The sequence below is a fragment of the Trypanosoma cruzi genome, genomic scaffold (genome assembly GCF_000209065.1).
Source record: "Trypanosoma cruzi strain CL Brener 1047053517157 genomic scaffold, whole genome shotgun sequence".
Taxonomy (NCBI): Eukaryota; Euglenozoa; class Kinetoplastea; order Trypanosomatida; family Trypanosomatidae; genus Trypanosoma; species Trypanosoma cruzi.
The window spans coordinates 151,995-178,318 of NW_001849530.1; the positions used below are offsets into that span (position 1 = coordinate 151,995).

General features: G+C 50.7%; 8 protein-coding genes across 8 annotated transcripts, besides 29 other annotated features; all 8 read left to right on the forward strand.

The window, feature by feature from the left end:
- Nucleotides 1-5,582: part of a sequence feature (heterozygous, Esmeraldo-like haplotype) that runs on past the window's edge.
- Nucleotides 285-315: a microsatellite.
- Nucleotides 479-3,187, forward strand: Tc00.1047053506825.170 (lanosterol synthase, putative; the record flags this gene model as incomplete). The annotated part of the gene is made up of 1 exon (XM_814665.1): nucleotides 479-3,187. One exon carries the CDS (start codon nucleotides 479-481, stop codon nucleotides 3,185-3,187), a length of 2,709 nt encoding a protein of 902 aa, XP_819758.1.
- Nucleotides 3,529-3,606: a sequence feature (T-rich).
- Nucleotides 4,436-4,473: a microsatellite.
- Tc00.1047053506825.160 (hypothetical protein, conserved) lies at nucleotides 4,481-5,644 on the forward strand (the record flags this gene model as incomplete). Its single annotated transcript, XM_814664.1, has 1 exon — nucleotides 4,481-5,644. One exon carries the CDS (start codon nucleotides 4,481-4,483, stop codon nucleotides 5,642-5,644), a length of 1,164 nt encoding a protein of 387 aa, XP_819757.1.
- Nucleotides 5,583-6,578: a sequence feature (areas merged during assembly that could not be assigned to a particular haplotype. This can correspond to areas where the two haplotypes were merged or to regions with more than two copies in the genome that were merged during assembly.).
- Nucleotides 6,171-6,197: a microsatellite.
- Nucleotides 6,579-22,776: a sequence feature (heterozygous, Esmeraldo-like haplotype).
- Nucleotides 6,653-6,682: a microsatellite.
- Nucleotides 6,696-6,720: a microsatellite.
- Nucleotides 6,872-6,910: a microsatellite.
- Nucleotides 7,106-7,134: a sequence feature (AT_rich).
- Nucleotides 7,274-9,472, forward strand: Tc00.1047053506825.150 (hypothetical protein, conserved; the record flags this gene model as incomplete). The annotated part of the gene is made up of 1 exon (XM_814663.1): nucleotides 7,274-9,472. One exon carries the CDS (start codon nucleotides 7,274-7,276, stop codon nucleotides 9,470-9,472), a length of 2,199 nt encoding a protein of 732 aa, XP_819756.1.
- Nucleotides 9,503-9,522: a microsatellite.
- Nucleotides 9,844-9,866: a sequence feature (AT_rich).
- Nucleotides 10,186-10,212: a sequence feature (AT_rich).
- Nucleotides 10,673-10,710: a microsatellite.
- On the forward strand, nucleotides 10,791-11,345 carry Tc00.1047053506825.140 (hypothetical protein, conserved; the record flags this gene model as incomplete). Its single annotated transcript, XM_814662.1, has 1 exon — nucleotides 10,791-11,345. One exon carries the CDS (start codon nucleotides 10,791-10,793, stop codon nucleotides 11,343-11,345), a length of 555 nt encoding a protein of 184 aa, XP_819755.1.
- Tc00.1047053506825.130 (hypothetical protein, conserved) lies at nucleotides 11,720-12,316 on the forward strand (the record flags this gene model as incomplete). The annotated part of the gene is made up of 1 exon (XM_814661.1): nucleotides 11,720-12,316. One exon carries the CDS (start codon nucleotides 11,720-11,722, stop codon nucleotides 12,314-12,316), a length of 597 nt encoding a protein of 198 aa, XP_819754.1.
- Nucleotides 12,540-12,568: a microsatellite.
- Nucleotides 12,885-12,914: a microsatellite.
- Nucleotides 12,964-12,983: a microsatellite.
- Nucleotides 13,171-19,278, forward strand: Tc00.1047053506825.120 (hypothetical protein, conserved; the record flags this gene model as incomplete). The annotated part of the gene is made up of 1 exon (XM_814660.1): nucleotides 13,171-19,278. One exon carries the CDS (start codon nucleotides 13,171-13,173, stop codon nucleotides 19,276-19,278), a length of 6,108 nt encoding a protein of 2,035 aa, XP_819753.1.
- Nucleotides 19,150-19,227: a microsatellite.
- Nucleotides 19,665-19,750: a sequence feature (A-rich).
- Nucleotides 20,005-20,024: a microsatellite.
- On the forward strand, nucleotides 20,242-23,022 carry Tc00.1047053506825.100 (hypothetical protein, conserved; the record flags this gene model as incomplete). The annotated part of the gene is made up of 1 exon (XM_814659.1): nucleotides 20,242-23,022. The coding sequence occupies one exon, from the start codon at nucleotides 20,242-20,244 to the stop codon at nucleotides 23,020-23,022; it is 2,781 nt and encodes a 926-aa protein (XP_819752.1).
- Nucleotides 21,541-21,584: a sequence feature (CT-rich).
- Nucleotides 22,777-23,081: a sequence feature (areas merged during assembly that could not be assigned to a particular haplotype. This can correspond to areas where the two haplotypes were merged or to regions with more than two copies in the genome that were merged during assembly.).
- Nucleotides 23,039-23,079: a microsatellite.
- Nucleotides 23,082-24,479: a sequence feature (haploid, Esmeraldo-like haplotype).
- Nucleotides 23,428-23,465: a sequence feature (A-rich).
- Nucleotides 23,866-25,959, forward strand: Tc00.1047053506825.90 (hypothetical protein, conserved; the record flags this gene model as incomplete). The annotated part of the gene is made up of 1 exon (XM_814658.1): nucleotides 23,866-25,959. One exon carries the CDS (start codon nucleotides 23,866-23,868, stop codon nucleotides 25,957-25,959), a length of 2,094 nt encoding a protein of 697 aa, XP_819751.1.
- Nucleotides 24,480-25,908: a sequence feature (heterozygous, Esmeraldo-like haplotype).
- Nucleotides 25,124-25,182: a microsatellite.
- Nucleotides 25,909-26,324: part of a sequence feature (areas merged during assembly that could not be assigned to a particular haplotype. This can correspond to areas where the two haplotypes were merged or to regions with more than two copies in the genome that were merged during assembly.) that runs on past the window's edge.

Here is a 26,324-nt window from a genome sequence, read left to right on the forward strand (position 1 = left end):
CACAAACGCAGAGACTGACAACAAAGAGAGAAGTCAAAAGAACAACGCACCTGATGTCAGGGGATAATAGGAGCGGAAGTGCTGTTGAAAAAAAAGAAGAAAAGATAGTTAACTCATATCTATTTATACATGCATGTATATATGCGTACCGTCAACACCGATTTGTTCCACGGACAGAAACACCCACAAAAACATGGAAGAAAAAAATTAAAAGTAATAATAAACAAAAGAGAAAAACTCATTTGGGGATTATTAATAAAAGAATGTTGTTGTACATGCGTCCGTTTATTTATTTATTTATTTATTTATTTTTTTTCTTCTCTTTTCCGCTGTTTTATTGAAAAATTTCTACCCTCTTGATAACGATCAGCAAGATATAAAGGATTATAATCAATTATTTTATTTTATTACGGCGTATTCAATAAAAAGGAGGTGAAACAGGGCTTGAAAGTTGCTGTCGCATTCTTTTTTTTTTGTAATGACGGTGCTTACGAAACGTCGCAATCAGCAAAACATGAGTGGAGACTCGCCTTCCATGTCATCCTCTGGGGCTTTTTCGTTTGAGAGTGTTGTGCCCAAGCCTCCAACAACGTGGTCTGAGCACATGCGGTCAGTGTTGTTGGCTGCTGGAAGGATGTTGAGCCTGTTTCTATTTTTTTTCTTTACGTGGCCAATATTGCTCCTTTTTCACGGGCTTCTTACGCTGCTTGACCGGCACAATAGACGGGTTGTTTTGAAGCACCAACAGCGGTGGCCGTTTGAGAGCGTGCCACACGTGCGTCCAGTTCGGGTCGCCGCGTCCGGGGAGTTTCCAATTGAGAATTGGCATTTGCGCTGTGAAGACGGCCGGCAGCGTTGGTGCTACGGCGAGTTGCTAAACGAGGAGGAGGGCAATACACTCGGCAAGGCCCAAGCCGCAGGGTTAACGATTCTCCCATCCGAAGATGTTCCCATGGTGGGGGAACATTATGAGTGGGCAGCGGGAAATGCCGTCACGCCAACGAAGGAACCAGACATGCGTGCGATTAAGGCAAAACAACGTCGGTTTTTGGAGCAGTATCAGCTCGGTCTCCATAACACAACGGAGATACGTCGACGCGCCTCACCTGAAGATGCCATGCGCGATGGGGTTGAATTTCTGCTCCGCCTGCAGGATCCATATTCTGGACATTGGCCAAATGATTATAGCGGACCATTGTTTTTAACGCCTGGTTTTATTTTTACAAAGTTTATTGTCGCTGGTGGGGATATTCGGAAGATGTTCCCTCCACACAGGGATCATCAACACAAAAATGACGAGCCGTGTCGTTGTGGGGAGGCGGAGCGGGTAGAAATGATACGATACCTGCGAAACTACATGAACAAGGACGGTGGCTTTGGGCAACACACGGAGGGGCATAGTACGATGTTAGGGACGGCTCTTAACTACGTTGCGCTGCGTTTTATGGGTGTGCCGGCGGATGATGCGGATGCCACGCGGGCTCGGGCATGGATACGCAGTCACGGTGGTGCGGTTTCCGTTCCAACATGGGGTAAAGTGTGGTTGTGCATTGTGGGCTTATATTGCTGGGATGGCATTAACCCCATTCCTCCAGAGCTTTCACTCTTGCCAGATTGGTTCCCATTATCTCAAGGACGCCTCTGGTGCCACAGCCGCGTTATCTCTGTGCCATTTTCTTACTTATATGGTATACGGTGGGCACCTGAGCCTCACCCCCTCTTGGAAGCTCTTCGCCAGGAATTGTATACGGAGCCATATGATCAAATACAATGGGATCAGCACCAAAGTAACATCTGTAACTTGGACTGCTATACACCACTTTCCTCCACGTACAAACTTGTCGCGGTGCTTTTGAAACTATACGAAAAGTGGCACATCAAAAGTCTCCGCAGACATGCATTGGAGGTGGCTTGGTCACACGTTGCATATGATGATGAAGATACCAAATTTATTTGCCTTGGGCCCGTAAATAAAGCATTGGATATGCTTCTTACGTGGATTCGAGAGGGCGAGAACAGCGGACGTTATCAAAATCATGTCTCTCGCGTAGCTGATTATATTTACATGGGACCAGAAGGAATGCGTGTGTGCGGTTACAATGGCTCCCAGCTGTGGGATACCTCTTTTGCCGTACAGGCTGTCTGCGCCTGTAACATGGAGTTGTTGTACCCACAGCAGATGTCTCTCGCCCACCACTACATTGACGTTGCGCAGGTTCAGAAGGACCCGAAGTCAGCGGCTCACTTCTACCGCCATCGTACGAAGGGTGCATGGAATTTTAGTACCGCTTCACAGTCGTGGCAAGTGTCAGACTGCACTGCTGAGGGTCTTCGTGTGGTTCTTTTGCTTCGTCACAATCCGTTTTCGGTGAGCCGCATACGTGATGCCGTCGACGAGATTCTTTCTCTACGCAATGCAAAGGGTGGTTGGGCTTCATACGAACCCACGCGTGCGCCGCTCTATGTTGAGCTCTTCAATTCCTCCGATGCGTTTAAGGACGTGATGACAGATTACGCTTACGCCGAGTGCAGCAGCAGTTGCGTTCACACCTTGGCCCTTTTTCGTGAGCACTACCCGGGATACCGCCGGGCGGAAATCAACGCCGCTATTCGGGAAGGGTTGAAATTTGTCTTGTCATTGCAGCGACCAGATGGTAGTTTTTACGGGAGCTGGGGTGTGTGCTTTACCTACGCTGCGTGGATTGTGGCTAGTGCACTTTGTATCTCCCGTGAGATACCCGACATGGCAAACCACCCATCATGCATGCGTCTCATTGGCTTTTTGCTGTCCCACCAGAACGCCGACGGAGGGTGGGGCGAGGACGTCACCGCCAGCGTTCGGTCTCTCTGGGTGGACAACCCAAGTGGCAGCCAAGTCGTGAACACTGCCTGGGCGGTAATGGCGATCATGTCAGCCGCTGGGGAGGCGGCCCGTTCGTTGCCAAGGTGGCGGGAACAAATCAGTGTGGCGGTGGAGCGGGGCATCCGCTTGATCATGTCGCGGCAGCTTGTCACGGGAGACTGGGCGCAGGAGAGGATCAGTGGTGTGTTTAATGGCAACAACCCGATTCACTACCCGGGGTACAAGAACACCATGCCGGTGTGGGCACTGGGGATGTACAACACATGGAAGAAGACATACACCGCCCCCACGGCTCCGCTGATGCATCCGTCCGGGGGCATTTGACTCACGGAGGGGGACAGCTGAAGAGATGAGGAAGAGGGGAGAAATAATGGTGGGTAAAAAGCTGCGCACGGAGAACGCTGCAGCAACGGCGATGAATAGGCACTAGTCCATAGGCAGACAAGAAACATAAAAGGAAATAAAAATTTGAATGGACTAATATATTGATGCATGTGAATAAGACGGGTTTTGACGAGGGGGGTGGGAAAGGAAATGGAGCGGCAGCGTGAAAGGGATAATTACAAGAAAAAAAAAAGGACAGGGAGGGGGGAAGGGGGAGAAGCGGTTGCAACCGAAGGCAAAAAAACAACATCATCATGTGCATGCCCAAAGTGTGCGGGATGAAGAAAGAAAAAAAAAAAAAAAAAAAAAAAAAAAGAAGGGAGAATTACAAAAAAAAAAAAAAAAAAAAAAAAAGGAAAGGAGGGATGCGTGTGAGCGAAATCAAATGAACGGCACACAGAATGAGGGGGTGGTGTTGGTGACAAATGAGTGTTTATGTTCTCTCTCTCTTTCTCTCTCCCTATATATATATATATACAATTATGTGTTGTTGGTTCCCCCTATTTCTACAGGCGGCAATGTTGGAACTTCTTTTGTTGTTTGGTCTTATCTCGGTGTGTTTGGTTTTATTGACTGCTTGCGACGCGGACTCTTCCTTTTTCTGTTGGCACCACCCCAACTCTTTTCCTTTCCCTCACGTTCTGTCTGTCCGTCTTTTTTCTTTTTTTCTGCCACTCCGTTCCTGCCATGCACGCAGGCGGTGCACAAACGACAATGGGCGGCGTGAGACGGCTGCTGAATGGTTGCCAAATGCCGTTTTTGTTTTTAGTTTGTGAGGGTCTGAGGAGGGAATGGCTTGGCCCTACGCGTGTCTGGTACATGCACAGCAACAGTATCATTGTTTCCAATGGACCGCGATGGACATTGTTGTGGAGGGCGCTGAGGGCACCACGTGTGGGCTCCCCGGTGGCTGGTGAGCTTACATGTATACATATCCCACCATGCGATGGGAGATGAGGACAACACGAGAACTAAATAATAAATGGTGTTTTTTTACTACTTTGTTTCTCCCTTTCTGATGTTTCTGTTAAGGAAAAGTAGGGCGTAGAGGATTTTTAATTTGTTTTTCTCTTTTTCCGTCTGGCTGTTTTGGCCACTCAACAGGCTGCGCTCAAGGAAACCACAGGCATATAACTGGGAAATAAATCCAGCCGTGTGTGGGTGTGCGGGGAGGAGGGCAGTGCAGGTACTCACACATACACATACACATACACACACGCACACACGAGGGGAATGGGCTGCTCCAATTCCAAGAATCAGAAAGAACGGGAGGATAAAGTGGACCCTCACGAGAGAATTTTAGAGCGTGAAGGGAATTCAGCCTCTTGCGGTAGTAGAAGCGCAACCGATGTGCCTGAGAGGACTAGGAAACCCGGCTCTCCTTCTAAGAAGGAGTCCAAGGGCAAGAAGAAAAAGAAGAAGGAAGGTGTGGAACGAGGCAAGGACGTTACTGTGGAGCCTTCCGGAACGGGAATTCTTTCCGAGACCCCTGAAACGGCGTTGCGGGCACGGCCTCTGCATGCTGTGGAGGCTTCTGGGATGAAAACGTCTTTGGCCTCCTCACTGGCACGGGGCCTTCAAGCCATTGAGATTCGTGAGACACGAGTCATACATCCACCGCACCCGAACAGGGCAGGGGCAGATGGCGTGGATAATTACGCCGTCTCTTCTAGCAGTGATATGTTGGCGTCAGTTATTACCACCTCGCCGTTGGAGCTGGAACCGCATTCCTCACGCCCTACAGCGGGAACCCAACGACGTGTGGACGCCAGTCCAGAAGCCGCTGGCGAACTCCCTCTATCCATACAGAGATCCTTAACGTTTGACCAACATGCACAGGAAAATGGGCGTCGGAAACGAAGGATGTACCCACACGCTTTGGACGATGAGTCACCGTTGCGGAATTCACGTGGAAGGGGGGCAGCGGTTTCGACACCTGTTACTACTTCGTCGATGACAACGAAAACATCCACTACACGATCATCGACGCCAACATCATGGGTGGGAAAAGGAAAAGCCTTGCATAAAACAGAGATTGTGGAACCCGTGGGCGCGGTGGTGCTGCCACCGATGGCTCCGCCCATTCGCGCAGCCAGAGAGGAAAGGCCAACCGAGGCAACGATTGCATCCAAGGCACGGCCGACGCCCATCGTGGGAACAAATGGTGTGCTTCGAAGAGGGCTTTATGATTTGCCAGATGAATCAGGGAGTGGTGACGGGGAGGAGAGGCGCCGAGCGGTGATGTATGGGCCAACCGTGCCGAATGGGGAACATCCATGGACATTCAACAGCGCAGGATGGGAGGTCCTCGAGCAGATCCATCGTCTCCTGAAGGAGCGTAGTTTACGGGCGTCGCAAGTGTACGTGTCAGGACTGGAGGCGAATCACTATGAATAGAGGGAGTGGAGGAGGAAAGTGAGTACTGGTGGGAGTGTACATGTATATTGAGAGGCAGGAATTAGCCTGAAGAGCAGCAAAAGTCAACGACAACGATGGGAAGGTGGTGCAACCAAAGGGGGGAAAGAGAAAAACAAGTTCATGGAAAAACAAGCAAAAACAGCGAGAACATAAGCACCGTAATTTTTGCTTTGTTTGGAGGCCTTTTTTTTCTTCTTTTCACTTTTCTGCCAGGGCTATAAATTGCCGTGCCATGTGCAAATGGTGCTACCCCAGCCAAAGGTTACGGTGGGAGAAAAGGAAGGAAGAACGAAGGGCTTATTTGCTTTTACTTCTGTATGTGTAAAAACAATTGTATATATACGTCCAGCTCACTTGACGCCATTTTGGGTGACTTACGCCTCGGGTCACTCCCCATACATATACATATATGCATATTTATGTAGAGGGTTTAGAGAGAGAAGTGCGCAACTCTTTCTTTCTTTTTTCCTATTTCCGTTTTTTAAATTTGTTTTGCTTTGTTTTTTCTCTTTTTCTCTTTCTCTCTCTCTCTATATATATATATGCTTCTGTGTCTTGCGCGCGTTGACCGTGTGCTTGCTTTATTTTTCTGCCTTAATTGAATTTGTGTTAGAACATTCTTATTGCATTTTGCTTTTCCTCCTTGTGTGGTGTGCACATGAGTGTCTTCGTGGGCGTATTTGTCTTTGTGGTGTCTTTGCTGAGTGGTGGTGGTGGTGATGGGGAAGAGGGCAGCAGAGAGTGCAAGAAGAGTCTTATGCAATGTAGTCTGTGGGTGGAACATGCATAAAACACTGATAATGGGCACAAATAAATAACATGGTTATGTTCCCAGTTGGGGTTGCATGACTTTGATGTGACGCCGTGTCAGCCTGAGAAGACATTATTTACTCATGGAAGGGAGGCACAGATGAAATTTTTCTTTTTGTTACGGCTTTTTTCTGCCATTTGTACTTGATCCAATTTACATCCTTGCATGTATCCTTGTATATATATATATATATATATATATATATACTCATGTATGCAATTTTTTTTCTTTTTTTTTTTTTTTTGTTGTTGGTGCTAAGGCTTAAGTTATCATCCAACCTTTTTTTTGTTGTTTTATTTCATCCTCGTGTAAATTCGAGGTGGTTCCATTATGTACGCTTACATACACGTGTGATGATATGTTTTTACTCAACAATGCTGCTGTTTGTTTTGTCCTTCTTTTTTTTTTTTTTTTTCTTTTCTTTCTTTTTTTTTCCCCCCCTTTTCTGTTTACATGAATGCATGTGTCTGAAAAGCATCGGGGAAACCGAAAACACTCAAAAGGTACGCGGCGACAGGCACAATAGAGCCAATTGGAGCGGATATCATTTTCTCCTACACATAAGGCGCACATTACGAACGAAAGCGAGAGGGAGGCGCGTATAAAATTGATCGAAGCCGGGGGGCGAGAATAAAATAATAAATAAAAATAATAAAAAGAAAAGGAAATTTTCATTTTGTTTGGAGACATAAAAAGCAGCTAATCAGCAGAAAGATAAGGCCGGCAGAAACAAAAAAAAAAAAAAAAAGCCAAGAACAGCAAAGAAGCCGTATAGTAGGAGAGGATTGAGGAGACAAATGGGTAACTGCTGCTCCTCCAATTCAAAAAAGAGGAGGCAGCCGGAGGAGGCACATGTACGGGAGCAGCTCCATGGAGAAGTTAAGGAGGATGGGAGGCCAAAACTGAACGTGAAACCCAGCGACAGCGCACCGTTGGACGGGGTACAACTGACGTCTTGCAGGGCAGAGAGCACAGGCGAGCCAGCACAGAAGGAAGGGGCACACGGCGGAAGCAACAAAAGCGATAACCCCAACGGCGAAGATGATTCTGATGATTTGAAATTTTTTACGCTCCCATTCGCATTCACGCCACGGGAAGTGGGCGAGCCGTCAAATAACGGCACGCCAGATGAAGAGCGTGAAAGTTTGAGGGATGCTGAAGATACTGCGACTGGCGAATTTGAATTCGTTACGGTACAAGGCTCGCCGTTGAGCTTTAACCAATCCCCAGGGCAGGGAGACAACAGTGCTGGCCCATACGCGGGACTGTATAGCATGGACACGATGGCTGAACCGATTGAAATGAGCGATTTGTTTATGTCGTGCCGTAGTTTTCATAGGGCTGCCTCTTCAATGATAAGTGGCACTCAACCCCTAGCGAGGTTGCCGAGTGAACGCTCATGGCGACTTTCATTGCCACCTCGGCCTGCGACGCGCAATGAAGATGCGTCTGAGGCGGCCTTTATGTCCTGCCGCAGTGTTCCTTTGCCGACTCCCTTTTTAAGAGATCCAAAAGTGGTGGGCTGGCACAGGAGTGCCCCATTTTCACGGGGCGTTGGGGCGGATCCTTCGCACATGTTGCCGCAAGCACAAAACAACGTGACTTTTGAACGGTTCTCGAGCATGGCGGCTTCATCGGCGAGGGCAGGGACGCCGGAGATGCGCGACTTTTCGCGCATGGAAAGCAGGAATGAGAGCCTTTTGTGCTATTCTTGCATTTCGATACCAAGCATGCTTTTCACGAGGGATGATAAAAGTCTACAAGCCCCTATGGCTCAGCCGATATGCGGTTTTGGTCAAAGCACCCTCCAGGGACAGAAAGAGGCTTGTGCTCAGTCATTGCCACTGTCGCCAGAAAATGTATCACCCATGCCACGTTTTCCGCAATTGCAGCAGAAAAAGCTTCCGCCTATTGTGGCGGCACGGTCCTCTTTGCCGGATCTCCCGTTGTATCCATCCTCTAAAGGCTCGCGCGGCTCCACGCATGCCGTATCATATGCTTCGTTCCGCTGGAAGAAGAATTTTCTACCCCTTCAGAGTTCTGGCCCATCGTCAGCCGCGCAAAGCTCTGCTGGCAGGCGGCCGGCGGAATTTACCGGAACTGCCCTGACAACAAGACCGCGAAAAGGGCGTTTGAGCACTGGGCATGCAGCGGGAGCGATGAAGTATGCGAGGGGTGCTTCGTGCGTTGAATTCTGCCATCAATCGCCTTGGGCAAAGTTGGCTGATATACGCGCCAAATCGACGGCGATTTCTTTATCTTCCCTGACGACGGATGGAAGGGCCAGTACTGGGAGTCACGAAGGATCGCGTAGGGGTAGTGTACAGAAGCAGGAAAGGGGGGAGGACGAGGAGAAGGAATTGGTGGACCAAAGCGGCCACGGGGAAGACGACGACACGCTGAAAGAGCGGCAAGAGGGTCTATCCTGTCAATGCGTGGATCCGGTGATAAGGGAGCCACGTGGGGAGGACGCAGGTGCCTCTCCAAACACGGGGGGAGTGGAGGATAGCGTGGCTCCAGAGGCGGTGGGGAAAAGTGGCAGCCCACTGCAAGCGGTGAATACGTTGGAGACGCTTCACGCAGACGCATTTGCCGCCTCCCGCGTTTCAAACGGGACAAAGAATTCCGTTTCTTTGGGGGAAGGTGCGGTGGATCTTGAGCAGCCCGGGCTCAACGAGGCTAGCGAGGCTGAGGAGGGCAGTAATGGGAGGGCACGAATGTCACTTGCAGAAGTTAACGACATGAAGGCAAGAACGGCCCTGCCAGATGGCGTGGTTGAGCAGCACCCAGAATATTTTTCCGTACTGTCCCCTCCTCCCATTCTTTCCATCGCCTCCGCCGGCTGCAACATCAGCAGCGAGGATGTCGATAGGGAAACATATGGCAATGACAGCTCTGCCAACAGGATAGGTGATTCGGTGATCGGGGATCAATTCGGTAAAGACACGGGGGGACAGCATGAATTTGACGCCGCCAAGCGCCCCTTTGTAGCCTAACAGCCATCACATTGGGGGGATTAGAAGCAAAATAATAATAATAATAATAAAGGTGAGTGTGAAAACAAAACAAAGAATAAACGCAAACGGAAACCAAACGAAAAAAAAAGGGGGAAAAAACATTTAGCGAAAGCCTTTTCCAATCAAATTTATTTATGTGATAATTCAATGAGCACACCTGAAGAAATGCTTTAGGTTAAACAGAAAATTTCCTCTTTTTCCATAAAACACGGAAAAGAATTAATGGAGGAAACACGTGCAAATTCACGCACTGCGCATGCCCCGAGCATTGATGTGGTTTTGAATGGATGTACTGCCTGAGAGTAAAAAATTGTATGGGTGTAAACATATAGATAAATAAATATTTGTGCTTTTTTTATTTTTATTTTTTTATGTTTCCCCAACCTTATATTTATTTTTTCTTGTCAAACCACCAATATGCTACTTGTTTTCTTTTTATCTCCTATTTTCTTTGGGTACGTGCATGCGTTTCTGTTTTTAATACATGTGATTTGTGTTTGCTCAATGAGAATGAGAAATGGAACTGTGTTTACGATAACATTTAATATAAATGACAGTACTAAATGGTGGTGCTAGTAATAGTAGTAGTAGTAGGGGTTGGGCCCAGTGAGCCTTGGTGGAGAGCTGGCTAAGCAGGCTGGGAGACTGTGGATTGCACGTATGAGAAGAATCGCGTTGCTGTTTTTCCGAAGTATTTTTTTTTATTTTTTAAATTTTTACGAAGGAAAGAGGGGTCTCTCATTCTTAGTTGTTTTATTTGTATTTTTTATTTTTATTACTTATGTTTGTCCAAACATGCAGCCAACGCGGCCAGTATGTCACCGTCCTTATTACGGCTTTCTTTGTGTGGGGAAAAAGGGGAGAGGGAAGGGGGCGGATGCGGGGAATTTTTGCCGTGAACTGCAGCATTCCGGTGTGCGAAGGAGCAAATAAATGAGGGGAGCCGGAAGCAATTGTCATTTTTTTTTTTTTTTTAGGTGCCGCATAAAACCGTTTTTTTTTTTTCTCGCCGTCATTTTACTTGTGCTTCTGCTCTTTCTGTGTGCGTGCGTGCACACGCCTGCATTTTATGCGCATGAATGCTGTGGAGGGATTTTTTGAGTGCTTCTTTCTTTTTTTTTTTTTTTTGTTGTTGTTTGGGCGGTTTTGCTTTGCGCGTCTTTCTCATTGTCATCTTCCCTTTCTTTCTCTCTCTCTCTTCTTTTCTTCTTTTTTTCCACCTTTTTGTGTTGTGTCTTTCATTTATTCCCGCTTCACTTTTCACAGTGGGAGGGGGCGGTCATCGTGTCGGGTGTAGATGGGGGCCCGCGCCAGCAGCGAGGCGGCCGCCGTGGCGCACATCCCCGACGCGGATGAAGATATTGCCGAGGAGCTGCGACGTCAGCAGCAGGTGCTTGACGAGAAGCGCCGACGTTACGCCCGCCTGTCCTCCGAGGCGGTGCGTCAGAAGCGGGACAAGAAAAAGAACGTGATTGAGGATGTGTACGAGGAGGACTTTGAAACCATTGACCATATTCAGGCGCTGCGGTTTCCGCCCATGGTGGTGAAGGAGCTGAAGGACGCGGTGGCAAATGAGGCGGAGCGGCGGTGTGCGGAGGTAGAGAAGACGATGGCGCGCTGCCTGCAGGACAAGATGTGGACGACGTGGAAGTGCCAGAAGGAGCGGGACCGATACACCCAGTGCGTGGATGAGAAAAAGAGGGACAATGAATTGCTCATGGCATACCGCTGGAAGTACAAGTTGGGGACACTTCATGGCGAAATTATTGGTCGCGACAACATGATGCGGCGCATCTGGCATGAGCACTTTCCCGACCGTGAACTGCCGCATCCTTGGGTGAAGGACCGGTGAGGAAAGAGCAGCGACTGCGATTGCGGGGAAACAACAACAACAGGGAGAAGAAGAGGAAAAAAGAAGAAAAGGAAAAGGGAATGGAATTGTGTGGGGGGAACGGCCTTCTGTGTGCGGAGGCGAACGGCGGCGGAAAAGGGGAAACTTTGATGAGAGACCTGAGAGTAGTCTTGCTCTTTTTTCTTTGTGTGCGTGCGTGCGTGGGTGGGTGGGTGTTTGTGTTTTTTTTTTGTTTTTTCCCTTTCTTTTTGCCGGTGACGTGTTCTCCGCCTCCTTTTTCTTACGGCTTGTGTTCTTTTTCTCTTTTTCTTTAAAATCCACTCATTTGCGCATACATAAATGCACATGCGCGGTGATGAGGGCAGCAGCGGGCCATGATTCGTGTGGTAGCACCGACGGAGGGCGTATTGCAGGAGATGCTGCTGCTGGAGCTGCAAGGCAAAGTTAGTATTCCTCCCAAATTGGTTAGGGAGGCCTCTGAGAAGCAGCAGAAGCAGGGATTTTTCTCGGGTGTAAGGCAGCCACGTGATGCGGAGGAGTCATTGGCGCAGGCAGAAGTGTCTGATGGTGCGTTAGGTCAAGAGACGGTGGTGGAGGTGCCGCTTGGCCACATTGATGATGACCCACGTAACAAGAAGCGCTGTTCATTGCGCATCGGAACGTTGCTTGTGGAAGGGAGCCGTGGCCAGTTTGGAGAGCCACTTCTCGTGCTCAGGCAACGGAAGTCGCAGCCATGTCAGCAGCCGCAGCACGGCGCACAGAAGTCTCCGCTTTCTTCTTCACCCTCATTGCCGTCAGCGCGGTGTTGTTTGCTGCAGGAGTGGCTGGCGGAGCATCCGGAGGAAATGACGTTGGACGCTGCGTCTGCCTCTGTCGATACCAACGAGATGCCAACAAAGACGTATGAGCTGGTGGGCATTGTGGAGCGCTATGTGCACTTGAACTCTAAACCATTGCGGACGTCGCTTTGATTCACGCGTCTTTTTTCTTTTTTCTCTCCCTCTCTCTCGTTGTAGTGTGATGATGTCTGCTCATTGTGCACCGACTGAAGTGTCATTTCAAGAAAGCAATTTGTGGGAAGGAGAATTTAATCTCTTCTTCTTAAAGGAAAAAAACAACAACAACAAAAAGGATTAGGAGGAAGAAAACATGTACATTTCTTTTTTAGTTGCTGATTGACATCAATCACCACCTTTTTTTTTTGTTTTCTTTTCCTTTCTTTTTGTTTTCAGGGCCACGGCATACATACAGAAAGCACACATACATACACAGACACACGGCAAGAAGAAGAGGGTAAGGAGGCCTTCCAACGCGATTTATTTTGGTATAATAAATATTTTTTAACCATTCACACAGAGAGTGCATAGTGTATTGAAGGGAAGGGGGCAAGCAAATCCTCACCTACGAGGAATAAAAGAACTGGTGGCTGTGGTGGCGATAAGAAAAGGGGAGGTCGTGACGGCAAACGTCTTGTTTGCTAACCATTTTTCAGTATTCATCAACCCAATTTCCGTGTTGGTGGCATAAACAAAGGAAGAGTTCTTTTTTTTTTTTTTTTTTTTTCCTTTTGCTCTTGGGGCCCTTGTGGGGTGTGTTCTTTAGGGGTAGCAGGAGCAGAAACAACAACAACAACAACAAAGAAGGCACGGCGGGCGGAGGGAGGGGAAGGGTGTGTGAGGGGCTTAGGGAGGGACATTAATCACATAGGTAGACGGGAATAAATAGAGAGGAAGAGAAGAAGGAGGAGAAATATAGGGGATTAGCAGATAAAAAGAGGGAGCCTTTGGAGTCACGAGAGTTGTTTGTGCATTTTTGTATTTCTCTCATGCGATCTTCTTCACGTTTTGCTCATGCATCGACATCTTCATCTGCCGCTGCATTGGGTAAAGGCAAACCAAAGAGCCTACCTTCGGCCCCAAGGCAGGAAACTGGCCACCATGCAGCCATGTTGTTTATGCAGCGTCATCGTTTCTTTGCACCGGGGGCATATTTAGCGGATGCAACAACAGATCGTGCTGTTACTTCACCAACTGCTCGTCGTCGGCGTCGGTATGAGCCATACTCATGGGTCTTGCAGCGGTATATTGAGCGTGGTTCTGTTGACCTTGAGGCGTTGATTTTTCATCCCGATGCTCCGTCTCCTGTTGAGACGTTGCTTACTGTCATGCGGCATCGGACACCGTGTCAACGCCTTACTGTGCATGCACTGGAAGCGGTGTTTAATCAGACGCGTCTAACGTTTTCATCAGGCACCGCGTCTTTTACATTACAGACAGTTAGTCATTTGCTGCGGTGGCGATGTCCACAGTTATACGACAATCCTGCTGTGCGGGTGCTTCTTTGTCAGGCACTGCTCTTTGAAAACTTGTTTAGTGACGCCATTGAAGTTCTGCAGGACATGCCGGACGCATGGATCACCCCGGGGCTGTGGGCGGCTGTGATGGAGGCGGCAGCGGAGGGAAAAATACCACACTCACCCCTCCTTTGGCGGCTCTTGACACTTGCACCGAAGAATACTCCCAGCGCAGGCCGCATCGTGGGAACGGGCCAGCGTATTCCCACGGAATTGATGAGAGAGGAGCCAGTTGCAGCGTCAAAGGCTTCCACAAAACACGGTGGGGAGGCAGATAAGGGTTATAATAATAACCGAGATAGTAGAAACACCATGAACGACGGTGATACGGTGACGCTATCAGCGTTTGAGGTTCGATTAGCTTCACTGAAACGTCTTGCGCTAGACGCGGGACGAATAGAATGGTGTCGTTTGAGTATGGGAGAAGTGGGGTACGCGGAGCAGCATTACGTGGCTCTGCGTGATGAACGGGCATGGGGACTGGGCACTTTGCACCTCAACAGTGGGGATAATACCGCAGAGGGCGTTGTTTACGGTCTGGATGCACGCCTAGCTGCACGCCTCATGCTGCGAGCGAATGTGTCTTTTTACGGGCAAGCTTCCCCATTGATCGCCCTGCACATTCTCCGCCGTTATCTTTCCACGTGTCATGTGCTGCAGAAACAGGCAGGCCTGGTTAATGCCACGGCTGCTGATGGCTCCACCGGGAAATCTTCACTTTCAGCGGCGAATGCAAGCATGGTTTTAGTTGCCGGTAGCCACCCGTTGTCGGCATCCGCCGCGCTCGTTGGGGGGAAGGCGGCTGAAGCTGTGAAGAGACACGAGCAGATTCACCCATCACCGTTCTTGCTATTTTTTAAAATTGCACGTGAGGCTCGAGATGTGGTGGCTGGTGGCGGTGACATCACGGCAGCTTTTGGTCAGTCGCATATCACCCCCTCGGGTGGGTTGCCGATGATTCACTGGGGTGTTGTCTGGAGATTCTTCCAGACGCTGAATCGCGAGTCCCCGGCGTGGTTCACTGTTATGCCTGAGGAGGCGGGTGAACTCTCGAAATATGTCATTGACGCCCTCTGCCGTGGCGCCAACCCATGGATGTCACTCAACGTTGCCCGTGCTGCGTCATCTCGTCATATTGTCGATGGCCTTGACATGTCGCTTTGGCTGCTGCACCGTCTTGACGTCTCGCATCACACCGAGGAGGCCCGTGAGGTGACGAAGAAAGTCTTTCGCTGGTTGCTGGTGGATGTGGGTGTCCATCTGCTTCCACAGTTGCACCACCACCTGATTCCAGCCTCGCGGGTGCTGATTCGATTGGGTCTGCACGAGGAGCTAAAGCAGTTTTATAACGCCGTGCTGGACAACGTCTATGCCTTCTCGGAGGGCTTTCGTGCTGATTTTATGCGCGTCATGGAGGACTTGGTGTGCCCCATGTGTAGCTCCATATTGCCAGAGCAGGATGTTTACGTTGAGCGCTCCTGTCCGTTGTGTCTGACGGTTGTACCGTCGAAGGACCCAAACGCGTTGCCAAGTTTTCAGCTGTCAAATGAACACGTCACACGTCTCCGCGAGAAACGAAAGGCTCTGCGCGCAAAAGGCAGGCGAAACTTGCATGAGCGCATTTATCGCTGGTCAAAAAAGGACGATGACGGAAAAGGTAACTCTCTGCCGCCACATGAGATGGGCGAGGCATCATCATCGTTGCCTACTCGACAGCCATTAGACGCCAGCAGCGTGTTTAAACGCGAGATCCTGGGCGAGACAGTGCCCTTAATACCCGGCGTACCAGTGAATCAAAACATGCCTCTCTTCCAACTTGAGGAGGGTGGGCACGGCGAAAACATTGAGGGCGCGGGTATTTCGATGCTTCCCTTTGACGTTCATGCGGCCATGGAGGAATCGTCTAGACGCTTGCAGTTGCAGGAGGCGGCCCGGCGCTATGCATTGGCGCAGCGTGGTGTGTTAACGTCAGCACGACTCCTGGCGGCACCGCCATCGCTGCTCTCATCGGATACATCCCACACAATGCTGCAACGGCAGCAACAGGGGTGGCAGCGTGGGCAGCAAAACAAGTTGCTCGTGCATGTGCGGACCGATGGCCCATGGACTTGTGTATGGTGTCAGGAACACAACTCCGAGTGGGGCTCGCGTGTGCAGTGCACAGCGTGTGGGGCTGAAACAGGCCCATTAGCACCATGGCGTCATTTTGCCTACGCTGAATCAGGCGATGTTATGCAAGAGATAAGAGCTCGTGTGGCGAATGCTGAGGCGCGTCCTGTGGATGCTGTTGTTGCAGCGTACATGCTTATGGTGTATCGCCGTGCCTTCATGCTAAGGGCCACCCCTCACGATCATGAAAGAATCGATCAGTTGATACGACGGCTATGTTGGCTACACGAGCGGGTGCTGGCAGGGTATTTGTATGTGAGATTTGTTTCACCACGTTCACGCAGCAAGAATGACACGCTATGGGCCGTTGCGAAACTTTTTGGTTGTACTGAGGCGGAGTATGCGGAGATTTCCGCGCAGGAATTGATTCACGACGAGAAAAAGTTTTTCCAGACCATCTTTACCCCCACCACATGCAAGGTGTGCTTTGGTTCACACGCATGGAAGACATGCCCCATCATCACACGTGACTTTTCTTCAACAACACGTGCATCCATTAACATGTCACCGGAGGAGAAGCAGCATGCGATGCTGCAACATCTACGACTTGTGGTGGAGGCGGCGTTGCAACGCGGCGCGGAAAACAGCCGTCTTGTGGTGGATGCCTACACCACCTTTGTAAAGTCCCCTTACAGGGAGCTTTTTGCGGAGGTCCATAGCGAGGAAGTGAACCGACTATCCATTTTGCTCAGTCATTATCATCAATACCGACGTGCAGCGTTTTTACTTTGTCACATTCCGCTGCACCTGCGGGACGATCAAGCATATCTTGTCATGGCACATTATTTTAATGTCCCCGCGGAAGAGGCACGAGGGCTGTTGCGTAAGCGGAGTGCAGTTGGGATAGAGGACGAGAGTCACCCAAACTTTGTGCAGGTGGCACTCACATGCTGCATGTGCCTCGACGAGCAACACGCGTCATTTGAATGCCCGCGCCTTGTACAGTGGCTGAATGAAGTTGATGCACACGGTTCGATGGTGAACGTGAAGGCATCTGAGGCCATCTTGTATGACCCTCTGCGCGAGAATCAGCGGGTAAAACGGCTGCGTGCGCAGGTGGATGGATGGACGTCTGCCGGCCCCGAAAGACTGCACGCGTTCTACCGATTTCTTTTGCAGCGGGTGGACTCGTTTCAAGAGGACGTCCAGGGAGAAGAAATTGAAGATGGTGACACCCCAGATGTTGCCTCGGTGGAAGCCACCACGGCGGCGACTGTACGGAAACCAAAACGACGTATTGACGCGGATGACCTTATTGTTTACGCCATAAATAAAACCATTGCGAAACTCGCGGCGGTTGGACACGAGAAGGGGGCTTGCCGACTGTACGCGAGGGCCCCTGGGGCGTTTATCTCCCGCCATACCACATATGCGATGCTGCGTATGCAGCGCTTCTCCGAGGACGGTATCCGTACCCTGTTGAACAGCGGCACAGTGTCTTCATCCCCATCGTCGGTCGCGGCATCGATTGATGATGCGACTGTGTTAGGCCTTTCCAGTGAAGCTGCTTCTGCGGCGGCGGTCCCGTTGCAGAGACACTGCTTGTTATGTTTTGACCCTGGCCATGCGTATTTGGAATGCCCCGAGCTGGCAGCGCAGCCGACAAACGCGGCGAAACTCGAATATGTGGCAACACAGGTGGGCGGTATTCGCTGCACCTCTGACGGTATCCGCGCTGCGGCTGCCTACGTGTACCACATGTACAACCTTGGCAATCTCACTGGGGATATGCTGCGGGCGCATCCCTCCCTCGTGCGGGCGCTTCTCCGCCTCATACGACGGTGTTTTGCAACTGGACAATTGGCTGCAGGTGTCCGGGTGTTGCGTCGAATTCCCACAGAGGTTGTGCCGCCAGCACGTGTGTACACTGATCTTTGGCGTGCGGCAGGTTTGCAAGAGGAGGCAGTTGAGGAGCGTAGGGCGCAATTGTTGGCCATATACGAGGCGGAGGGCCTCGTGCCGGACATTGACCATCCACCCGCACGTCAGACGTACACAAATCGCTTGGCGACAAATTTGAGTCGCACCCTCCACGATGAACTTTGCAGGCACTGCTATCAACACGGCCACACTCTTGCGACATGCAGTGTGTTCCACGCCGAGGTGAGCTTTGGTCGAGACTACGTGGCAGCTTATCGCATGAGTATGATGTCAGAACAATTAGATCGGGATTGGCAGGACGCCTATCTTTTAAAACTTACCGACTTCTTTCAGACACACCGACTCTTTATGCCGTATCACATTGTTGGCATCGCGAACGCGTTAAATGCCATTGCAGCCATGTGGAGCTTCCGCGGAGAACCAGGCATTGCGATACGGCATCTTCTCTCCATCCCACCCGCGTATCGTCGACGACAGGCCTTTAAGCACATTCTTCATGCATTAAATGTACCCGTGGCGGAGGCGAACAGCGTTCTCGCCAACGTTTACTTTTCTCCCGACGAGTTGTCATCCTCCTTTTCGTCCAGCAAACGACGAGATGATTCTCCCACGGTGATCAGCCATGGGGGTAGTAATGGCAGTATTCCTGGGAGTCAAAGCACTAGCAGTGGTGCGGTGGCGCAGCATTTGCTTATGCCCAAACCGGCAATACGTGATGTGGCCATGTCAGCCGTGCTGAATAACTTTCCGGAGGCGTTGGCAGCAATCGAGAAGAGCGAGGAACGCATGGCGGCGATCCGCCGCCGCAACGCGACTCAGCAAGTGGCAACAGCCCCACGTATCCAAACTGCCGCCGCCGCTGCGAAGGGAGAGGGAGTGACACCATACCAAGGCAAAGCCGGCGCCTCAAAATCAGCCGTGGGGACGCTGTTCTCATCGTCCACGTCCTCTCCTGCACTCCGCGTGGTGCAGAGTGGTGACATTCTGGCACTCCGAGAGGACTTCGATCCTGTACTGACAGAGTTGGAGGTGGCGGTGGGAATGAAGCTTGGCAGCCGACACGTTCTCTTTACAAGCGCTGTGGACATTCTCTCTGCGGCTGCGAGCAAACCAGAGGATAGCAGACAGGAGCCTCCCCCATCGTCGCCATCGGGGATGATGTCATCCGTAGCCGTTGAAGAAAGAAGGGAGGTGGAGAAGGCTGCAATTGACACCTCAAGGGAGCAGCGGTTCTCGGATGAGGCCACAGTCGTCACTGTCTTCACGAAGGATTTGAGGCGCGAGCGTGCCGAGAGAAAAAAGGATGAGCCCCGCAGGTGGGAGGAGGAGCGTGGCGGCAAACGGTCCGTTTCTTCTTTGCCCGGACAAAAGAAGGAGACATTTGGCAACCACTCACCCCGTCAGCAGCAGGGAAGACAACAGCAACAACAGCACCATTCACGGCGGCCTCGATACCACGAGAGGCAGCAGCAGCAGCAGTGGAGGGGCAAACGGGCAAATGACGAGAATGCACCAAAGTACTCGAATTGACCGCCATCACGAATTGCGGCTTCATAACCGTCAACAGAACTGACGCGTCGGTGTGACGATTTGTGTGGCGTGGCGCAGCAGGACGAAGAGCCGTTTGTGAGTTACTTAGGGCCAGGGAGAGTGAGAAAGTGGGAGGCGTGCAGAAATATGGGGAGGGAGATATTTGGAACGAAGGTGACGGCAGAAGAGAAGGAAAACGGAAAGAAACAGCAGCCACCAAAGAAGCAAGAACTTGGAAATAACGGCAAAAAAGGGCGCGAGAGGATTATGAAGTGAGGATGCAAAGGGAACATTACATGTGTGAGCTGGGCGGGAGTGGGAGGTGGTGTATCTTCGTTGCGGCGGGACGTGCGCACGTGTGCATCAGAAGCCAATAAAAACATGGCTTTTTCCTTTTTTTCTTTTTGTAATTTGTAAGACTTCCGCTTCTTTTCTTTCTTTTTTTTGTTCCTTTTCTTTTAATTGTTTTGTTGGCTGCCATTGTTGTTGTAATTGTCCGTGTGAATTGTTTGCCGGCGTCTTTTGCAACCTTTCGGCATCACTTCTTTTCTTATGTTTTGCGGTTTTGTTGACCTGTTGCAGTTTTCCAACTGCAAACCATCCCTTTTTTTTTTTTTTTTCTACCCTCCTGTTCCTACTCTCTCTCTCTCTCTCTCCCCCGATTTTTGTACGTATATATACGTTTGTATGTATGCACACATGCGAAAAAAGAAATCACTGCTTTAGAAAAAAAAAAAAAAAAAAAAGAGAGAGAGGTAGAGAGAAGGGGTATTTGTTATTCGCCTTGCCTTTTTTTTTTAGGCAGACTATATATATTCACTGACTACGGTCTTGTTGCGCTTGCAATAATATCATCCGCTTCAAGACGTTGAAAAGACGAAGCGAAGACGCGATTCCGGTTCCACTTCTTCGCGCCGGTTACGGGAAGAAGCGTGGGAGAGCCTTTATTGCCGAGTGCCAGGCATGCAGCCCCCTTCTCAAACAAGTTCTGAGAGGTCCAACTTGCTGCGGCCGCACGATGGCCTTTTCTCCGGTTTATCCCCGGGTGGGATGGAGAACGCCGGAAGAAAAATCAACAGATTTGGCAGGAGCGGCGGCGGCGGTATTCGTGAGACAATTGCGCAGGCTCCCCTGCGTGGTATTTATCTGCGGCCCACGGTGTTTATGATCGATGGCACCGCCAGACATCTGATGGAGGTGCTGTATCCATTGAATAATGACAGCTCTTCTTCTTCTTCTGCTACGACTACCACCAACAGCACCTCAACCTTTTTTTTGCCAGCAAAGGCAAACGAAGAGAATTCGATGTGGTGGGGCTCCCGGTATCCCTATTCTCGGGCGTCGTGGGTGGTTTTTGAATATTCATTGGCGCCCGCTCTTCTGCCTTCGGCCGCCGCTGAGACCATCTCAAAGACTCCAAGCAGGTACACGGAAGAGGAGTTGGTCCGAGAGCTCCCTTTTCACATGACGCACTCGGCAGAATCCGCGCAGTGGCTTCTTGAAGCGGCAAAACGGATGTCCACAAGTTTGCGTGAGAACCGTCATTCAGCTCCTTTCCGAGTGGAGTGCTGCGGGACAATCGGCAAACTGTTCCCACCGCGTCGTGTGTCTGTGCCTCTAGGAGGTGATGCCGAGTGCCTGCGGCCTGGCGGTTCAGTGTTGCTTGGCGGCGTTGAGGTGGCGGTGCGTGCGATGCGGCCCGGTGAGGAGTTTGCGTTCATCATCATAAATCCAACATCCATCTACGACGATGCACAAAACGCATACGGTACACACTTTTCCCATAACCCGGCGGCTTTCCCCATGCGATGTGTTTATATCCGCATTAAGCTGTTGAATCATTTGCCACGTGAGCCCCTTTGGTTGCCAATTGCACAGAAGTACATTTTGAATGGCTCATCTTCTACGCCGCCGTCGCAGCTGGATTGGATGAAACCGACGTCAGAGGATGTGCACGGCTGTATGCTTCCACTTCTCTTTTTCAGCTCCTCGCTTTTTTTTACCAACTCCTCGAACGCGACGTTTTTAGACGCAGTGACATATAAATGTGCTCTTCGTGCACTTTTTGTATCCAACGCGTCTGCGTTTTTGAATTGTCACGTGGTGGGTCATCCCGGCGCTTCCGTGGCGTTTTTGTTGGATGCGATGGCGCCCCATTCGCAGAGCGGCCTTGCGGGGGCAGAGCAGTTGATGCGGCGGAGTCTCGGCGGAACGGGCGCTACTGCTCAGAATAATAGTAGCAGCAAGGACGGACGTGACAACGAAGAAGAAGAAGAAGAAGTGGAAGGAGGAAGGGGAAGGGGAAGGGGCGAAAACGTTCCGACGGACGAGGAGGCGTTAAAATTTTTGCGCCTGGCTTTCTTTTCCGTTCCTCGCGATGGCGCGACCCTGTCGTGTAGTGTCACGCGGAGGAGTCCGCTGACAGGTAGTATGCTCAGGCCCAGGAGTCTCGCTGGCGTGGAGCTGGGGAGCATGTCCCTGCCGCTTTGGCTGGATGTATTGCTTCAGACGATGCGTGGCGGAGAGGAGGAAATTGTAAAAATGCGACATAACTGTGAGGATGATGGCGCTTTTCAATGTTCATTGGCAAATGATCTGCGGACATCTGCCTTTCTACAGTCTCGCGTCATGGAAGATATGCACGTCAACAACATCGTGCAGAGGGAGCGACCGGAGGAACAGGGCACCCCACTGGACATGTCAATCCAGTCACCGAATTCCGCCAGCAGCGCGCAGACGCTGCTGAGTGATGGGCTGAGAGGAGAGTTTGATTCCAAGAATTTTCCTCCACATGAGCTTCATTGCCGTATTTCCCTTGAAAGCTTTGCGAATGTGCATGACGTGGCCTCGTTCTTCTTTGTTGACCCTGCGAACTCACTTCGGGTGGTGCAAAAACTGGAACAGGAGGCAAACGCACTGCGCAAGTTGGGAAAACAGCGACTGACAGAGTCGCAGCGGCAATCAAAAACTGACAAGGAGAAGAAGTATCATTTCAAGAGGATCAGCAGGCGTAATGAAAATGGGAGTAATATTGATGGGGAGGACCTTGCCATCCCCGCATGCGCCATGGTTGAGCCCATGACGGTTCATCCCAGGCCCTTTGGGCACATCAGTGAACCCTTCGAGGAGCGTGGCATCGTGAAGGCTATTCAGAAACTGGAACTTGTGGTTCTTCTTTTGACGTTTCACGTGAACGAACGCCGCATGCTTGCCAGAGGCGTGTCGGTTGCGCTGATGGAAAAACGTCTTGTGGCTTTGATGGCCACGTTCCGTGACTTGGGTCGGCTCTACACAAAACTGCGCCACGAGTCTGCATGGACGTTGGCCATGGAGGCATTTTCCGCCGCCATTTTGCTGGCACCACGAAATCCCCAGCTGTGGATGCGCCGTGGCGTGCTGCGACTAAAAATGCATACAAACCACAGCGCCATGTGTGATTTGTCTAGAGCCAAGTTTCTCGCGGAGGCGGGGCTGCGGCGGTTGTACTTCTCGCGAGACAGTGAGACGTGTGAGGGCGGGGGCGAAGGAGCCATGCCATCCGTCTCGACCGCCACCGCTTCTACCAGCGCCGCGGTCTCGGTGGGTCCTGCTGCTGCTGGGGATTTTTCTGCACACGAGGAGTCCACTCTTCGGCACATTCTGGTGAATGCGGAGACTCTCCTCACGGAATTGCGGCTGCTGGCGGAGGAGAGGGACACCACACCATCGGCGTCGCATCAGCCTGAGGCGGAGTGCCAAGAATAGTGAGAATGAGTACTCAACACACACACACACACACACACACACACAAACAAACAAACAAAGCAGCAACAGGAACAACAACAACAAAAATTGGGAGGAGTGAGTCAAAATAAATTTTCCACCAACATTGTCAGTGAATGGTGACTCCATCGATGCTTTCGTTTTCTAGGTTGTCTTTTCTCATTCAAGTATGTCCATCTCCTTCTTAGGTATTTGGACATATGTATATGAACACACACGTGTAGAGGTTTTTATATAAATACGTATATTTATACATGTGTATAGGTGGTTGCTTTCTTGCTCCATTCATATTTTCTGTTTTTCTCAGTACCCCCTTTTTCTCTCATTTTTTTTTTTTTTGTTGTTGTTGGTTTTGTGTGTGAGATGTTATCGTGTGTGTTCTGCCCATTTTTTTTTTTTCCTTTTTTTCCTTTTTTTCTGTTTTTGTGGTGTTATATTCTTTCCTCTCTATTCATGCATACATGGGCGTATATATATGTATATATATATGTGGTGGTGGTGGTGATTGGGCCTGAGCGATCGGCTGCATCTTTTTTTTTTTTCTCCTCCTCTTCTTTTTATTTTTGATTGCCGCCCTGTCATCCACGGCGAACTGTTTTTTGGTTTTTATTTTATTTTACACAAAGGGGGGAAAGAGAGAGAAGGTGGGGGTTTGCGTATTTGTGTGTGTATTTCCGGTGGAGGGTGGAGGAATAAATACACACTTTGCGTGAGGAAATCGTATCGTGTGAAGGCAACTCGCACGATCATACACGCAAGAAAAAAGAGGAGAAGAAGAAGGGAGTTTTCAAGTCAAAGAGATTTTTTTTTTTTTTTTTCTCATTCATGTCTCTTGAGAGCGGCATTCAACAGGGGCGCATTACCGTCAAAGTACATCGTGCAGATTCTCTTGTTGCTCTCAACCCGGATGGCAGCTCAAATCCATGCGTGACGGCAACGATTGGCCAGCAGTCACAGACAACGGCTGTTGTCAGGGGGACGACGAACCCGTCCTTTGACGCCACTCTCACCTTCATTGCCTGCCCCCTGCCGACCATTCTGACTCTGAGGGTATACAATAAGGCAACGTACACAGAGGCGGAGGAGCTTCTCGGCAGCGCAACGTTGACGCTCTTTTCGGCGTCTCCCATGACACGTCGCACGCTGCAACTCGGGCACGGCGGGAATGTTTCGCTCTCGCAAAAGGCTCGTGACGGGTGCGGCTCCTTGGATGTATCGTACGAGGTTGTCATCATGACACCGAGCGAGGTGGCGGCGCAGACGAAAAAAAGTGTGGCCAACGATGATCTTCCAGAGTTTTTGCGTGACGACAGCGGGGTCATGAAATTCACTTCGGCGTACGCAGCGGTGGAGCAACCGCCGCCAGCACCGCCGCCGCCACCAAAAGTGACGGCGCTGCCTGCCCCTAGTGAACCTCTTGGAGCTCCGCAACTTTCACAGCCACCACAACCCATGCAGCCTGCATCCACACAAATGCCGCAGCTTCCCTCCATGCTTTCGCCACCACAACCAACATCCGTGCAGCAGCCACACTTTTTTTCTTCGACGAGTGGGCTGCTTGGGGCGGTTGCGGTTCCCCCACCCACTCCGCAGAATGCCAGTGAACCTGTGACACGACAAAACCCTGTTGTGATGGCCTCGTCGTCAACACCGCCGGTGGTGCCGCCACAAAACTTGCCTACCAACCCGTCTTTTACTGTTGCACAGGGTGTGGAGTCACCTGCGGCGCCCTTTTTTTCAGGCAGTACATACCCCACTGCTTCCAGTGATCCGGCTGCTCCCACAGGGCAATCATTACATGCTATGCAGCCATCCATGCACGGCATCTCGGCGTTAGGTGATGCTGTCGATGTACAGCAGGTGGCGAATACAGGTGGCGTCATGGCAGGGGAATTCGCATTGCGGCCGATGCCACTTCCCTCATCACAGTCAAATATCCGACCCAATTCGGCGGCAATATCCTCTTCAGTGAATAGCAGTACGACGCCCGATACTACTTTTGCCTCTTCCTCGAGTGCCACTAGTAGTCGTCAGCGACCGCAACAGCAAGATTCTGGACAGAATCAGCAGCAACAGTTAGTGACACCATTGCCACCACCACCACCACCAGGAAAACAACCGCTATCATTACCACAGCCGTCAACCTCCGTTACAGGGGCGGGGGTTGCGCTCACGGCCGCGACCCATACCACGGCTACAACGACTAGTCCAGGAAGAGACAATGAAAAGCCCCTCAAAAAGGTGACCATTATGGCTTCTGCGAAGGATCAGACTGGAGGTGCTGCGACAGCAACCACGAAGAAAAGTAACAATGCGGTTACGAAAAGGGCATTAGTGAAGGCATTACCTCTAGCGGATCGCGGGTCCCGCCTTACAGCAGTGAGTCCCATGCGGGAGAACCGCCGCTCTTCATCTGCAAACGGTGTGCGTTCATCCTCTCGTGGACGCGCGTCGGCCCTGTCGGCGACACTGAGCACCGCTCATCACTCACCGGCATTGTATCAGTGGCCTGACGATCTTCTTGCCGCGGCTGCAGAAGGGAACACGGCGGTGTTCCAAAAACTTCGGGAAGATGATCCGCTATTGTCCCGCGGTTTTGATAATGTGCGGGACTACTCTGGGCGCACCATTTTGCACATTGCGGCGTGGCACGGCCACACGAATGTTCTCAGGACGCTTCTGCAGGCATCACCATCGGTGCCAATCATAGAGCTGCGGGCCCTGCGTTCCAATAATGGCAACACAGTTTTGCACAGCGCGGCACAGGGCGGTCGCGCGGATGTTGTGCAGTGGCTGCGTTTTGGACACCCTGCAACCGGTACGCTGGTTGGGCTGCGCAACTTGCGCGGCTTGACGGCGACAGACTGCGCCCGAGAGGCTGGATTTATGGACATTGCAACGATGCTCGACGAATCATAATGAATTCCAGCAAAACCACTTTTTTCCCTCCCTCTTGCAGAGGCAAATAAATGAGAGCAACAAAGGGAAAGGTGGCAAGAGCCGTTTGCGAAAGAAAAATGAAACTAGAAAGCATATAGAAATAGAGAAGGAGAACGATATATGCATTATGATAGAACCGTTCTGACAAGGCGAATAGATTGTAGTGTAAATCACGTACAAACGCATCGGTATTTGCATGTCGCTTCTCTGTTTTCTACTATCCCCTTTTTTTTTTTTGTACATGAATGAAGAAGAGAGCAACACATTTGATGGAGGGAAATGCAACTGAAAGGTGATGGAGATAATGGTGTCATTTTGACCACCAGTTTGAGGCCCACAATAGC